The sequence below is a fragment of the Crinia signifera genome, chromosome 9 (assembly GCF_055691185.1).
Source record: "Crinia signifera chromosome 9, ASM5569118v1, whole genome shotgun sequence".
Lineage (NCBI taxonomy): Eukaryota > Metazoa > Chordata > Amphibia > Anura > Myobatrachidae > Crinia > Crinia signifera.
In genome coordinates this window covers 39,111,185-39,126,360 of record NC_139225.1, presented here as the reverse complement: position 1 = coordinate 39,126,360, position 15,176 = coordinate 39,111,185, and the positions used below count along the sequence as shown (strand labels likewise).

General features: G+C 45.4%; 1 protein-coding gene across 4 annotated transcripts in view; it reads right to left on the bottom strand.

Annotated features, from left to right (window-relative positions):
• Positions 1-286: 286 nt before the first annotated feature.
• Positions 287-15,176, bottom strand: part of FLNA (filamin A) — a 98,903-nt gene continuing 84,013 nt past the window's right edge. For 2 of the 4 annotated variants that reach the window (XM_083158889.1, XM_083158890.1), the window contains 18 exons: positions 13,208-13,455; positions 11,814-11,903; positions 9,871-9,973; positions 9,649-9,789; positions 8,915-9,043; positions 8,665-8,838; positions 8,387-8,548; positions 8,103-8,306; positions 6,723-6,875; positions 6,439-6,561; positions 5,536-5,802; positions 5,320-5,457; positions 5,106-5,221; positions 3,298-3,430; positions 2,463-2,639; positions 2,087-2,305; positions 1,801-2,004; positions 287-1,497 (listed from right to left, as the gene is read on the bottom strand). In XM_083158889.1, the coding sequence (XP_083015015.1) occupies positions 1,310-1,497; positions 1,801-2,004; positions 2,087-2,305; positions 2,463-2,639; positions 3,298-3,430; positions 5,106-5,221; positions 5,320-5,457; positions 5,536-5,802; positions 6,439-6,561; positions 6,723-6,875; positions 8,103-8,306; positions 8,387-8,548; positions 8,665-8,838; positions 8,915-9,043; positions 9,649-9,789; positions 9,871-9,973; positions 11,814-11,903; positions 13,208-13,455 (2,969 nt within the window). In that variant the 3' untranslated portion in view covers positions 287-1,309. The remainder of the gene's footprint in view (positions 1,498-1,800; positions 2,005-2,086; positions 2,306-2,462; positions 2,640-3,297; positions 3,431-5,105; positions 5,222-5,319; positions 5,458-5,535; positions 5,803-6,438; positions 6,562-6,722; positions 6,876-8,102; positions 8,307-8,386; positions 8,549-8,664; positions 8,839-8,914; positions 9,044-9,648; positions 9,790-9,870; positions 9,974-11,813; positions 11,904-13,207; positions 13,456-15,176) is intronic. The other 2 variants (XM_083158891.1, XM_083158892.1) reach the window with 1 other exon arrangement.

Sequence of the window (15,176 nt, the reverse complement as noted above, 5' to 3'; positions counted from 1 at the left end):
CCTAAACTTACTACCTAATTTTAGAACCAAATCTCCCCCACCCCCCAAAAACTGTAAATTAAATAAAAACAAACAAAAAGCTGACCTGGAACAAACTGGTGAATATTTATCTTATTTCCACTGCCAATTGGTTATAGGTCAACCCCACTTCAGATTACCCCCTGCCCACACACAGGAGATTAGGAAGTCATGACGCCAATTGCTGGTTTTTGTGAAAGCAGCAGCTACAATTTACCGGAAACATTTAATTCTTAAACAGTTCATTGAATGAATGACGATACCAAGAGAAGATTAAAAGCAGAATTTTATTGTTATCGTTAAGAGCAAAAGTACTGTAGTCGTGCACAACAAAAAAATAAACTAAACAAGAAAACTTTATTTTTCAGAAAAAAAAATAAAAAACAAAAACACAGGATTTGGTTAACTGGAAGCAAACCAATTGGAATGGCCTTTGGTAGGTGAACCAGCTCACAACCCAATGAAGCATCTCAGACCCAATCTCAGGACAACAGTTAAAAACACTTAGACACAGGGACAAGTCAAGGCCCCACTTCTTGGGAACAGACTTATTGAAATTGGATCAACAGGACCGGTACAGGTTTAGAGCGAGCAGAGGTTAACAGGTAGTGGTTGGTTTTTAAAGAAAAATAGTTTCAGGTCTATGCGTCGGAACCTTTTGGTTGGCCTTTAGCCTTTTCAATCCTATTTTTTGCAATTTAGGACGCGGTTCTCAAGTTGTAGAAAGGAAAATCAGAGAACTTTAATTTTTTAGAGTCTACTGAAAGGAATCTTCTGGATGCTCCATTAGGTCTCCTGTTTCCCATGTAACACCTATTGCCACCTAAGAGATCCCTTACAACAGTTTATGGTAAGAACAAACAAATGTAAACAAAGAGAGGGGGGCAGGGCAGCAAACAGGAGCATGTGGTATATAAAGCAGCCCTTTGAGGGCAGGGGATGGACCTAGACCAACTTGATATCAGCAGCCGTCTCCAAGACAAATATGGAATTAAAAAGTGCCACGTTCACAACAGAGCCGCTTTATCCAGCACGCCTGGCCATCCCGCTTTCCCCGAAATACAACCTAATGCACCCGTTCACACTTTGCCCCTTCAGTGCCACGGGGGCTTAATATGGCCATTGCATAAACTTGAACCAGCTAAGCAAGACCCCCAAAACCAGAGCTGACCTCTGACCCCCTCAGTCACATAGGGAGAGGTTGGGCGTAGGGTAGCTGTACATTAGACACGCACACAGAAGGTAAGGGGGTTCTGGAACCAGGACAAAAGGGAAAACAGTGGGTGACTGATTAGGGCACAGACACATGGTAAGGACTGCCTGGAATGTGCTCATCTCCCCACTTGACAACCAGGATGTAGTCTCCCTTGTCCTTCAGGAGGTACGTAACGTTGTACAAACGGTTTCCAAGATGCTTCACCACAATCTCTTCGCATGGGGTCTTTGGTCCATGAACCCCAACAAGCAGCATATTGTTACCTGATTGAACAAATATGAATATATCAATAGATTGACATGGACCAAACTTAGTTAAAAACCCTAAAGCCCTTTGCTATACACAGTAGCCATTCATTTAGGCACTGTTGCACTAGATGGGACTATGGACCATCACAAGTATTAGAAGATATATGTATATAGATATAGATATAGATATACACACACACACACACACACACACACACACACAGTAGATAGATATATAGATATAGATCTCTTACATTTATGCCCACTATTTACACTTTGACTTTTAAAAGCATTTCATTAGACAATGAGGGAACTCACCAGCTTTGCTGCAGTCTACCGTGAAGGAGTTCTTCTGACCAACGAAGGCTTTGTTCAGCCCCAGCCCTTTGGCGACTACTTTGCTTGCGTCAGACGATACCCTAGGAAGGGCTCCTTGTTGCGTGAAAGCTGCTGATTTTGTGACTGAGTCAACAAAGACTGAAGAGGACTCATGGAGACTGTGGCTCGTCACCAGACGGGGCCCTAAGGAGACAATTGGTAAAAGTTACTATTGCAAGACCAAGCGTGGAGAGGAAGGCCTCACATTTCTTAGAACGGTACTCACCAGTAACCTTGGCTTTGAAGGGACTTCCAACAATATGATAAGGTCCCCCATATTTTATAGAGATCAGGTAGCTTCCAGGTGCCATTGGGGTATATGTGACTTTGTAGCCCTCTGCACACTCTTGGCAATCCATCTTAACCTTTGAAGGTCCATCGATGGTGACCGTCAGAGCGCCAGCACCGGCATTTGTGGTATTTACGATGAACTCGGCCGCATTTCCTGGGAAAGGATGAACGATGTTATAGCAACAAGTACAATCAGCACAGTATGGCTTGCGTACCAAATCTGCAGGAGTGAAATGCCAACTCTACATTACAGGATGAAGATTTTTCCAGTTAGAACGGATTGACAACCAAACTTACTAAACAGGACTTACCAGTCGTGCCACCTTCTAACCCTGCCCCATATGCAGACACCATTCCTGGATCTCCAGCCTGCCCTGGTTCCCCCACACGAACTTTAAAGGGACTACCAGGGATGTGTGATCCATTGAACTTCACATCAACTAGATACAAGCCATTCTCTCTGGGAATGAAGCGCACAGCATATTTATCTGAGGACAAAGAGACAGTTCTACATAAGAACACGAATAGTAAATAAATTAAGTGGCAAGTAAACATTAGTCAAGGTTCTAAAGGATGAAGCCAAGCTAAACAATCTGCTACCAGAAGTAGAGGTGGGTGTCCTTACAGGCCTGGAGTCATTATCAGAGATGTTGCTTTAGTTTTAGCCAGTACTACAGATACCCAACAAGCATAGTGCGGTGATATGCTTCCACACTGCTGCCATCTGCACACAACTTCTCCATAGAAGGTGGTCACATTGATGTGCTATATATGAAACGCAAGCATCCTATCACAGACTTTGGTGCATGGTTACCAGAAAGCTACAGGAGTAGGACTGTTAGGGCCATTTCATTATATTACACAAGAGAAAATTGTAGTTCCAAGGTAGTTACAAGAACGCAAGTCATATTTTTACAGCTATTGAGAGTTCCTACTATGCTCAGAAAGGCTGATAAATATATTTCGAAGATCACTTTAAATACAGACTAGCTAAAATAATTACACACATCACATGTTACAAGCAGCAAAAACACTTTGCACATGTACTTTTAATGGTGGAAGAGTACATAGCAAGTGACCTGGTCTCTACTAGCAAGTAAAATAACACCCCCCCCCCCCCCCCCCCCATGCAGCCAACATTCTCACCTTCATCAATCTCCGAAACATAACATTCCTCCAATGCCCCGGAGGGGCTGTGGACCTTGGCATCCAGAACTCCTTTGGCACCATTAAGGCTTACTGCAAAAGAGGCTGGCTGATTGACCTTTAACCCTGACTCCTAAAAGCACAGTGAATGGTTTAGAAAAAAAAGAAAGTGATACAAACATCAAATAATGAACGTTCATTGCCCTCAGGCTCCATACGTACCTGCCCCAGCCTGGTTTAATGAGGGAGAGGACTGTCTTGAAGGAGAGGCTGGTAGTGGCAATATTGTGTGTGAAGGAAGCCATAGCAGGAGACGGCTTTATGGATCGATGGTTCAAGGATTCCATAAGATTGTTAAATGAAATAGCTTGTACTATGTCAGTTCCTCAGTTACTACAGTAAAGACTGTTTTCTAATCTTACACGAAGCAGATATTCAAACCAGTTCAATCTGATCAGATTGTTCCAAACGTGGGGGCGACTTATTTCCCTTACTTACCCATAAAAGATCACTTAGTGGCATCAGATGAAGTTCGAAGTACTGCCTAAACATGTCCTCCTATGGCCAGGTAATTGGGCAAGGTATTTAGTCAGTCACTTTTGTACTCTACAGATAGCGTATCATTTATTTTGGTACTGCTTTCCTAGCACGGCGCCCACAATCTAGATTGTATGTGTGGGGCTGATATCTCAAGCATCTCATGCATCTTATGTGTTTATGCGGCATAAGATGCATGAGATGATGCAATCAACGAGATTTTTACATTGGAATCAATGTAAAAAGGCCCCAAAACCCCAATTTTAATTGCTAACCCCCCCTCATGGGTGAAATGGCCCCCCCATTGTTAACGCCACCCCACTATTGATGCCAACCCGAAGTGTGGCGAGCGCAGCGAGCCGGCGTGGGGAGGCGGTACGCGTCCTCCAACCTTTTCATACCCCCACTATCCACATCGGCGTGGATAGTGGGGGTATGAAAAGGTCGGAGGACGCGTACCGCCTCCCCACGCGGGCTCGCTGTGCTCGCCACGCTTCGGGTTGGCGTTGATAGTGCTGGTGGCGTTAACAATGGTTATTGGGGGCTCACGATTTTTTATCTCATGGATGCATAAGATCCATGAGATTAAAAAATCAGGTCCATCGCGTTGATTGTATGCCTTAAGTACCTTAAACTTAAGGCATACAATCAATGAGACGGGCGCCATGCTAGGAAAGCAGTACCTTTATTTTTTATAGTTAAGTGAGCGGAAACGGAAAAACAGCCTGAAGAGAAGCAGAATATGGATTGCCAAGTTTAGAACTTCCATTCACACACAAATAAAGCCAGAACCATGACTCAAATCCTTTTATCCTTTCCCTCTTTAAACGCTGGCAGGTTTTTATTGCACGAGTCCAGGTCCTGTTAGAAGCCTTTAAGAAAGACACGAGAAAAACACATGGAGAGCCTCCTGAGGCAGCTGGGAAATTCATTGTTGGACAAGGGGTAATGAAACGTGAAATGAAAGTTCATCAATAAGGATCAGTTAGAACCATCACCACAAGATGGCAGTAGTTCTTTAGAAATGATTGAGTGAACTTAACTCCAATGGTGGGAGATCATTCTGCTACGTTCATTAGAGATGAGGGCTTATAGAATAGCCAGAGTACATGCAAGACTGGCAAAGCTAGCCCTGAGGTTCACCCTTACTCCCGGGTTCAGGAGAATGGATGAGGCCATTATGGGACTGGGGTGTGATTCTTGACAGCTGCTCAGGAGACAAATTCTCTGCCCAACCATTAAAAGGGCTAAGGTTTTTCCCAGTGCCTCACCTGAAGACTAGAAACAGTAAGTCTGCGAGAGTCGTCTGATGGAGAACCCACGGGAACCACAAAAGGACTGTCTGGTATGTGCTCATCATTGAACTTCACCGAGACTTCGTAATCTCCTACAAGAGAATAGAGGATAGTCAGTAGGGTATTTCTAACATTACAGGTACTTACTGCATATACACCACAACATACATTCTATATACTGTACACTTACCAGGCTCCTGTACAATGTAGGACACCCCACAAGACCCATCTTTCCTATCCTCAAAAGCTATTTCGGCTTTGCTGGGTCCCTCCACCGCAATGGACAGACCTCCTGCCCCGGCCTCTCTTGTCCATATACTGAACTCCGCTACAAGGACAAAGCACAGATTATACTCCGCATTTCAAAGGTACACTAGCATTACAGCAAGCTACACACACTCCGTACCTGGTGTTCCAACCTCTGCTTTTTCCAAGCCCGGTCCGCCAGCCCGCACTTTGTGAGCTCCTCCTTCACCAAGCGGCCCTACGGTGAACTGGAAGGGACTCCCCGGCACATGCTGGCCCTTGTACTTGACACTGACTGTATGAACACCCATCTCTGTAGGGACGAATCTGATGCAATAGGTGTTGTTCTCCCCCTCCATTATTTCGGCATCATGAGTCTTGCCGGACGGACTTGTTACCTGTGCAGTCATATCATGAATGTTGATTTCTGTAAGAGAAAAAACAACTTTATTAAATGGAAACCAGGTATGCAGATCAGGTATTTATGGGCCCTTAACTTCACAGCTCAATACCTAGAACCTAACCATTCACTGCGTGTATGTCCGGTGATAACGTCACAGGTAATACCAGATGGAAACAAAGTAAATTTGCTCTGACACAGAACAGTAAGCACGACTCACAATAAACCAGCAGCTATCGGTAAACAGTCAATGGCAAAATGACCTCCATAACGGAAGTAGGGAGGAGTGGAACGCCGGTTCGCACGGAGGGGAAGCCGAATACCTTTAACTGATGATTAATTTAACTATTACTATTGTACTCCAGCATGGAGTCGTTTATGTTTAAAGCTCCACGTAATTAAGTTTCAGAACTCTTTAAGAGTAAAGTCAAGCAGACAATGTAACTAAAGGCATCCGATCAAGCAGGTACAAGCAGCAACCGCAATCTTCCACTGTATCATAGAAGGTCTGAGATGTGCGGTACAGAAGTGCGCCCGACTGGAAAGGAATTTACATGGTTCTATGCCTGAATGACCACGGCCACTTTAACTTGTGCTTGCATGCAACACTCCTGGTACAAACACTGAAGCCGCCTGACCGTGGAAGAAGCGAGGCTTGCTCACCAGGTATTTTCAAGCTTAGGTCACACTGGCTGCCAATGTTTGCGACAGATGGCGCTGTTCTCCTGCGGGTGATGCTCTCCTTCATTCTGCCTTCACCCGTCACCTTCACCGAGAAGGGACTGCCTGTACAACAGAATTCATGTTAAACATCAGTGTCAGTCCTTACAGCTAGAATCTGCAAATAACCCAGAACTTTATACTTCTGGTACTGGAAAATATTGTTCTCTAGTAATGTAAGGCTGTTACACACTACATCATAGCATTAAAAAGCAATCTATACATACCTGGTACGTGCTGGTCAGCAAACTTTATGTTTATGATGTAGTTGCCAGGTTCTGTAGGGCAGTACGTCACTCTGCATGTTCCATCTTCTAGGTCTTCAGTGTTAATATCTACCTTGCTGGGACCCTCAATGGACAGACTGAGACCACCGTATCCTGCAGTAAAACATTTAGTCCCCCCTTTCAGTGATATTATACATGTACTACAGAAACCATTTCCTATAACCCAATGTGTTCCTGTGTGCCCCCCTCCTTACCCCGCTGCGCATGATTCTAGCCTCCTCTTAATTCTTGTCCTCCAAAGCATGGTTCCCGAGCCCCCATCCCCCCTTGCCCCGCATGGTTCCTTAACCCCCCATTCCTCTGGCCCTGTTGCATTATGCAAATTTGGTAAAGATACTTTTATATCAGTATCCAAGTTCTCTACATAAACTAGATTTCCACCCACAGCCATTGAACATTTCCAGCTCGGCTTAATCTACACTGGTTGTTGCAATGCATCGTTATACCTCTAGAGGGCATAATGGCTTAAGCCTAAGCCAGGGGTGTCAAACGCAAGGCCCGCGGGCCAAATCCGGCCCGCCAGACCTCTTCATGTGGCCCGCGCAGCCGCCACCAGCCTTCACCTTTTATTCTCGATTTTTTTTTTTTTAAACAAGAAAGCCGCCTCTTCAGCGCATGCGCGGCAGCCTACAAGCCAGAGAACGTCTGCCCTCTAGCACAGTGCCGCCGGTCGCCAACCCCTCCTACGCTCCCACCTGCTGTATAGGAGCCAGAGAGAGGAAAGAGCAGGTCCGTCTTGGTGAATGGTGCTGCTGCTGCTGTGCGCTCCAGGTCACTTACTGCTGAGTGTGCACTGCACAGTGACCGGGAGCACGCTGCCCCCCACTCCTGGATAGATAGTGCGCTATGGAGCGCTACTCACAGGAGGGAGGGGGAAATGCGCCTGTGTGAGAGCGCGGCTGTGTCCTTGGTGGTGGAGCAGCTCAGACTGGAGTGGACGCATCAGAGTGGGTAAGTGTCAAACTCTCTGCCTATGTGTGTGTGTGTGCACATTGCAGCCCATCATTAATTGCTGTGTACCATGATAATAAGCAGGACATATGCCATAAGACTGAGTGCTGCCCCCCAGTGCAGGCAGCGTGTGCCCTAATGCACTGCAGTTCACAGCAATAGCAGGAGGGAAGTGCTACTGCTGAGTATACAATAATTTAATGCAGTCACAGTAATTTATGATAATAAAGAGTGGACACATAGTCCTACAGATACAACCGGCCCTTTGAGGGTGACCAAACTGCTGATGCGGCCCCCGATGAATTAGACACCCCTGGCCTAAGCAAAGCAATTCAGCAAGTTCACCACCACATTTCATATTTTACTCACCAGCTTCTCTAGTGTCAATGACAAACTGAGATGGCTCAAATGTTCGCCCTTCTGTCAGACCTTGGCCGGAGACCACCACTCGACTGGCATCTCCGATTTCAGACTGACTGATCATGACGGTGATGGGACTGTTGGGAATATGGAGGCCGTTCTTCTTGATGCTGACTATATGCTCTCCAGTCTCCTTGGGCACAAACGAGATTCCTGCCGAGAAGCAGATCAAGGTGGTGAACAAATCCATAACCACTAGATGGGTCTTCACTTTACCCAGATAAATTCCTCACCAACATGTCCATTGCGGAGCCTCTTCAGCAGACACGGCTCTTCTCTTCCAGAAGGAGAGGTCACGGTGGCTGTCAACAGGCTCAGGTCAGACTCTGTAATGTTCAGAGGAATATCTGCCGCAGATCCGACCTTCAGCTGGGACATACGCATGGTATCATCACCTACAGAGAAAGGTTTTGGAGACCGTAAGATATTTTGTGGCGGTGAAGATCAGGAACATAATTTGCCACATTCTCTAGGAGGTTCCCTAGTTGTATTTAGGTCATTATAGAAGCACCTGTGATTTTGGCAACAAAAGGACTGCCAGGGATGTGCTTGTTGTTGTACTTGACAAGGATGTTGTAATCCCCAGGAAGGACAGGGAGATAGGACACCGTACATGTTCCATCCTGGTTATCTGTACAGCTGATCTCTGCTTTGGAAGGACCCTCGATGGCCAGTGACAATCCACCTGAGGTGACAAACACATCTGTTAAGCCACACCAATGGCAAATTGACAGCACCCGTTTAATCGGTAAGCACCTCACCTTCACCGGCATCTTTTGTGTTCACGGTAAACACTGCTGGTTTATTCACCATGCCATGAATTAATCCTGGGCCATAGGCAGTAACATGGCCGCTGTTCACATAATCCACATAGAACTGCAGAGGGCTCCCTGGAACACAAACAAAGCTTGCCGTGAGCTGGATAGAATTCATCCTGTACAACCAGGTACCCCCTTCCTTATCAGAGCACTGCTTTGTGTTACCCATGATGACCCTGTCCTCACTGCAAGTCATTTGGAGGCAACATATTTCCTTCCCTGGATGTTGGATAGACAGCTCAACCAACAGTTCCATTATGTTCACTGCCTCTGATTAAACAACCAATCTGATTGGTCAAAAAACAGTTGAGCGACTTACTTGAGCGGCACATACATCAGCTTCAAATGTGGAGGCCATCAGGTGGCAAAGCTGCTTTTTAGCCCACATTTACCTCATGCTGGTTTCTCAATAGCTACTTGAGACTGCAATTGTACAGAGTCAATATAAATGTATGATCTGTGCATGATCTAACCATGCCAACCCCCACCACCACTGTCAGACACGCCCATCTATACTATTCATTAGTTTATTTACCTTGGACTTCACTGCAGCTTACAACTAATAATTACCTTCTTACCAATGTGAAACCTCTTTTGTACTTATTACTCAACCCAGCCATGGTTTCCCAACCGATTAATCGATCCAAACCTTGAGGGACGAGTCTGAGCTGACTTACCTGGAATGTGAATGCCGTCATACTTGATATCCATCTCGTGGAGGCCAGCTTCGGTCGGAGCAAACCGAACAGTGACGGTGCCATCTTTGTTGTCTGTGATATCAGGCTTGGCCACTTTCCCAGAAGGCATGCGGACCTCTCCTGCATAGAAACAGTTTTTGAGCTTTACAAAGGTAAAATTACCTGGTCGGAGTGAATTCTATAATTTATTCTATATTATACCTGTGATCTCTCCTTTTTTAATAGTGAATGGAATAACCAAGTCGAAAGGCCTCAATCCTGCGACATCCAGTCCGTTCACTCCCATTACAGGACGATCTGTAGCCTTTAGGAGACAGAGTTAATGAGTAGACCGTCCTCACACGGGCAACATGAAGGGAAAAGGGTGAAGAGGACTGGGACTAATGGGAGACAAATCCGTACTCCAATGCAGGTTCACAGCTAGAAGCTCTCCAAGCCAATTAGGATCATTACCATACATTCAAAGCGCTGCTATACTATTAGGATGACGTGTAGGAGCTCCCAGATAGCTTGCCTTAATAGCAGTATTCCCCTAGTAATCCTCAGGCAGCAGGACCGTGAAGACTTCATGTCCATGACCCACAATGCTCGGCTTCACTAACAAACAGCCACCGGCAGTATGGTAAGTGATATGTATGGTAAGATCATATTATGAACCAGCAGTGGAGTTAAGGATTAGAAATTGATGAAACACATTGTATGGAACAAAGTCTTTGCAGTTAGTTTATCCACAAAACATGGCAAACCTGGAAAAAATGAATTCTGCAAGAGACCATTAGACATTTCTGAACACTTGACAAATGGATGAGACGGACAAGCGGAGATTGAGGGTTAAATCCTTCCTGCCAGCCACGCGAGGTGGCCGGCTGGAGATCCGACAGACGAGGAAACTGAAGGGGTAGTGATGAGAATGGGAAGATATGGCAAACATCGGGAATTTATAGAGCAGACAGGTATGAGCCCGGTAACAGCCCTCTCCCTCCCCCTGCACAAATTTAGAGGCCAGCGGAGACTGAGGAAAAGTCCATCTGTGGAACATGAAGCGCAGGGAAGGAACGCTTTTTGGAATTCATTTAGTGTGGAGTCTTGGCAGAAGCAGCGATGTAGGGGTGAGGCATGGGGAACCATTGGCCTTTCAGCTGTTGAACTGCACATCCCAGCATGCTCTGCTACGTTTAGCCATACTAAAACTGATGCAGGGCATGCTGGGATGTATAGTTCACCAACAGCTGGAGGGGCGAAGGATCCCCATCCCTGATTTACACCATGGATGGGGATACCAGCATGTCCAGCTAGGTAAGGGCTGACACCAGCAATATGAAGAGTTCTTAATGTGTTAACACTACTGTTAGCATTGTGAGTGTGATCAGTGTGATGGCACAGGCAAAGAAGCCACACAAACAAGCAGAAGCCGTGTATAAACACATATGGGTCACTGAAGGTCAATATGGCTTAGGTTGACATAAAATAGGTAGACATGGTTGAAAGGTCGACACAGCATTAGGTCGTCGGTTAAAAAGGTAGTCATGAGTTTTTCCTGAGTGTCAACATGACACTTAAAATGTGCCGCTTCTGCTTAAGGCACTATTTTATTCTCCCACAACGCTGTGGTGGCTGGTAGGGCATATTGGCACATTGCCTCAAACACAAAGGAAAACTAATGTCGACCTATCAACCCTGTCAACATTAGTCATGTAGACCTATTTCATGGGTAAACCCAATGCATGTCAACCTAAATACTGTGTCACGTACAAACACCATAGAGAAAGCAGTGTATTCTATTACTTCCCCCACACACCCCTATGTATGTGCTGAGCCCTCAGCCAACTAGACCCCCCCCCCAAGTGCAGTCACATTCATAGAGACTAGGGTTCTTTTGCAATGGGCAAATCTGCCTGTAGATTTAAAAGGGGAAAGTGAAATGGCAAATCCAGGCTTTTAACCATTTACATTATTGCCACTTTAATATCAGCAGAATCACGCCAGTTCCAATTACATCAGGGCCTATTTACTAAAGCATTGAGCAGCAGGCAGCATGTCTCCCTAGTACTGAATTCCAGAATGCCTCCCCCCATGCCATTCGTGCTCCAGGAAGATTTCTCCTCTCCTCATGAATGATACAGTTACTGTGAAAGGCAAGGTACCCAGGGTTGCTGCATGCCCGGGTATGCGTAAGGTGGGGCTAACTGCTGCTGAACCATCTGCTGAGGCATCATTTGCTCGCCGTCCAGAGCCTGCGTTGGGAGGTGTAAGCACATTAGTTACATTGTACAACCTGGAGAATCAATAACTGGTATAAAGATCGAAATCATATTGAAGCCAGACATCCTATGTATTGGGTAGTCACACAATTGCTAAATACTCTTAGTTGTATATTTAATGGTTTTTGCTTGCGGTCACAGCTCGCACCGTTCGTATTCAACTGAGCCCCCTGCACACGCCATTTCCATAGCAACATCGTGTGCGGCTGCTAAAACTAGGCTCACTGCTAAATGCAGCGGGCTCCCTGCATTAGCCACAAGCCTCGCTGTTTGGGGGAATCCTCACCATCATCCGACTGCGAGGGTCCCCCCCATAACATTGAATACGGTGAGTGGCCGGTGCGGGGGTTAAACGGTCAGGGTCACGTTTTCGGGGATCCCCGCCGTTTATTCCCCTTGCCGGCCTCATTGAATACAGCCCTTAGTATGTGGCAAAATGGAGATTAAATATAATCTGAAACCAAACTTAACCCTTTGAATGCCAACATCTGTGAGATGTTTCAAATATCCATTAAACATGCCAGTGTTGCTCACATTTACTATATTAATTCAAATAAAAAAAAAAGTACAAAAAAAAAAAAGTACAAAAAAAAAAAAAAGATCCTTTATAACAGGGATGGGGAACCTTCGGCCCTCCAGCTGTTGTTAAACTACACATCCCAGCATGCCCTGCAACCGTTTTTGTATGGCCAAATAGCAAAACTGTAGCAGGGCATGCTGGGATGTGCAGTTCAACAACAGCTGGAGGGCCAAAGGTTCCCCATCCCTGCTTTATAAGGTAACATTAACATTACAGGTCGTTATTGTGAAGAAAAATGTTTGCTTGGCTATCACACCTATTTTGACAAATTTGCTTGGAACTCAAAGGGTTAACAGTGGTTTCCAAAAGCATGACCCTCAAGGTACCCCAACAGTCTAAGGTTTTAAGGATCTCCATGGTTCAGCACAAAAATGAATGGCGGTCTAAAGAATTAATTTATTGATACCCCTAAAACTGTTTGCGCCCTTTAATCCTGAATCGGCCAATCCCTCACATGACTAACGGATCGCGTTTCTTACAATTAAATGCAAATATCAGAAAGCTAATTTACAATACAGAAGGGAGATTTGTTTTGGGCCAATATATGCGCAGTAACGCAGCTTGGTTAATTATGCCCAACGCCCACACAATAGAACATTAACATCGCCAATGGTCTCAGTTTAGGCTTGGCACCAAAATTGTCCACAGGGTAAATTTTATGCAACATTTTATATTAGCATCTGTAGTCCACACTTACCGTAACTTGGAAGGGGCTGTTCGGAATGTGCTCCCCTCCAAACCGCACGCAGATGACATATTTGCCAGGCTGAGGGGCGGTGTAGAAGATATCAAATGTTCCATCTTCATTTTCTACCACATCTACGTCTACTTCTGTGCCATCTGGGGTGCACACTGTACAGGTCACTTTACCCTTCCCGGCTGCCTTGGCATCTACAGTAATCACGGTCTGCTCTCCAATCTGGATAGTGGGTCCAATACCCGCACCTGCGAACATAGAGGAGAAAGGGTGGGGGCAAACAGGAGGGGCCGTAAGGTTGTGCGAAAAAGTAAACAGCGGTAAGACTTGCGTTATGTAACCAACCCCATCCACAGCCAAATTCCCCTGTTCTGACAGACATTCGGGCTTCAGGAAATTTTTACGTGAGGTTAGGATGCACAGGAAAGAATAGTTGAGATTATTATTACTCCATAGACCATAAGCCAGTCTGCAGGAAACCATGACCGTTCCAGCGGCAATTGCCACTGTACATCTACAGGCCAAATCAGTAGAATCATGCTTGGTTCTAAAACTCGGTTACATATGAGGCCTCGTCCATATCTATGAGGGCACAACCATGTATTAATCTGTTTGAGCCTTTTAATATATTTGCCTTATCATTGCCATTGTCCCCATGGAGTGCTTTGTGGTGCAGAGGTAACAAGGTTTTAAATAACTGAGGGGTATATGTATGAAGTGATAAGGGAGGAGAAGTGAGTCAAGGAGAAGTGGCCCATTGCAACCAATCAGCTGCTCTGTATAACTTTATAGTATGCAAATTATGAATGCAATTTCAGTACTGATTGGTTGCCATGGGCCACTTCTCCCTTATCACTGCTTCATACATCTACCCGAGAAAATAGAGTGAGTGGCTCACTGGAGTGTTGGTGGGCAGGGGGATGTAATTGCATACAACTGAAGGGTAGAATCAACCAGTAAGGAACAGTTGGCATTAGATGCCCATTCATAGTAGCTCAGAAAATGAAGGACTGCAGGCCACCTAATTAAGTGACAGCTTTAGCATTACTAGGGCAGACTAAAAGGATATTTCCATGTATTTGTGCCTTAACTGTGAAGCAGTGTAAAAATTTCCTGAAGGACCGATTTCCATAAGAACACAACGGTGCCAGAGAAAAGTGAAGGAGGGTGCAGAGCTAGGTGGAATTAGAGTTGCAGTTAAGAGTCAAAGAAAGTTTTAGAGGAGCCAAACCAAGCCAACATGCAGTAACAAAGCCAGGAGTAGTGCAACAAACCCTACCCTAAACCCATTGCCTATAGTACGGTGTGTGTTAGGGAGTGAGGACTAGTAATTGCCTGGTTGCAGTTAAGTCTCTGCAGAGGAAAAACTGCAATAACTTAGCACGATACCTCAAGTCTTTGGCAACTTGACCAAGCTACTGCTAGGCCCATTGGCTGACAAATTTGTTCTAAGCCATTCTTAGAAGGGGATATGGTTTCCTCAAATGCTTAAGTTGTCTTTGCTACTGGACTGAATATGAAGTCCAAAAAAATATGCCCATTATCCATGTCCTATTTCAGCTACAAAAATGTAAATGGGAAATTCTACTCTAGTGAAGCTTTTGTGTCCATCAAGCCAGACCTGCATTGAACCAGTTGAGAAGGCAGTCCGATACACTGTTGAAAGCCAGGCCACTCCAGTATAGGAGTTTTGGAATGTGTCTATCATAGCTTTCTCTTCTAGTGTATCTGGATATTTGTCCAGTCACACCCCCCAATCATCATCTCCCACAAAGACACTGCAGTGAAAGGAGTCCCGTTTTTAAACCCATTCCAACCAGACCCATCACACCCCATAACAAATCTGTTTAAACTACATAGCACTATGCTAAAACCATTGAGATGCCTGACCACCAACAGCTGCTTATACCACCACCACCACCCACCGGGCATGCTGTTGCAACAGGGAAAGTAGGAAGATAATACAACC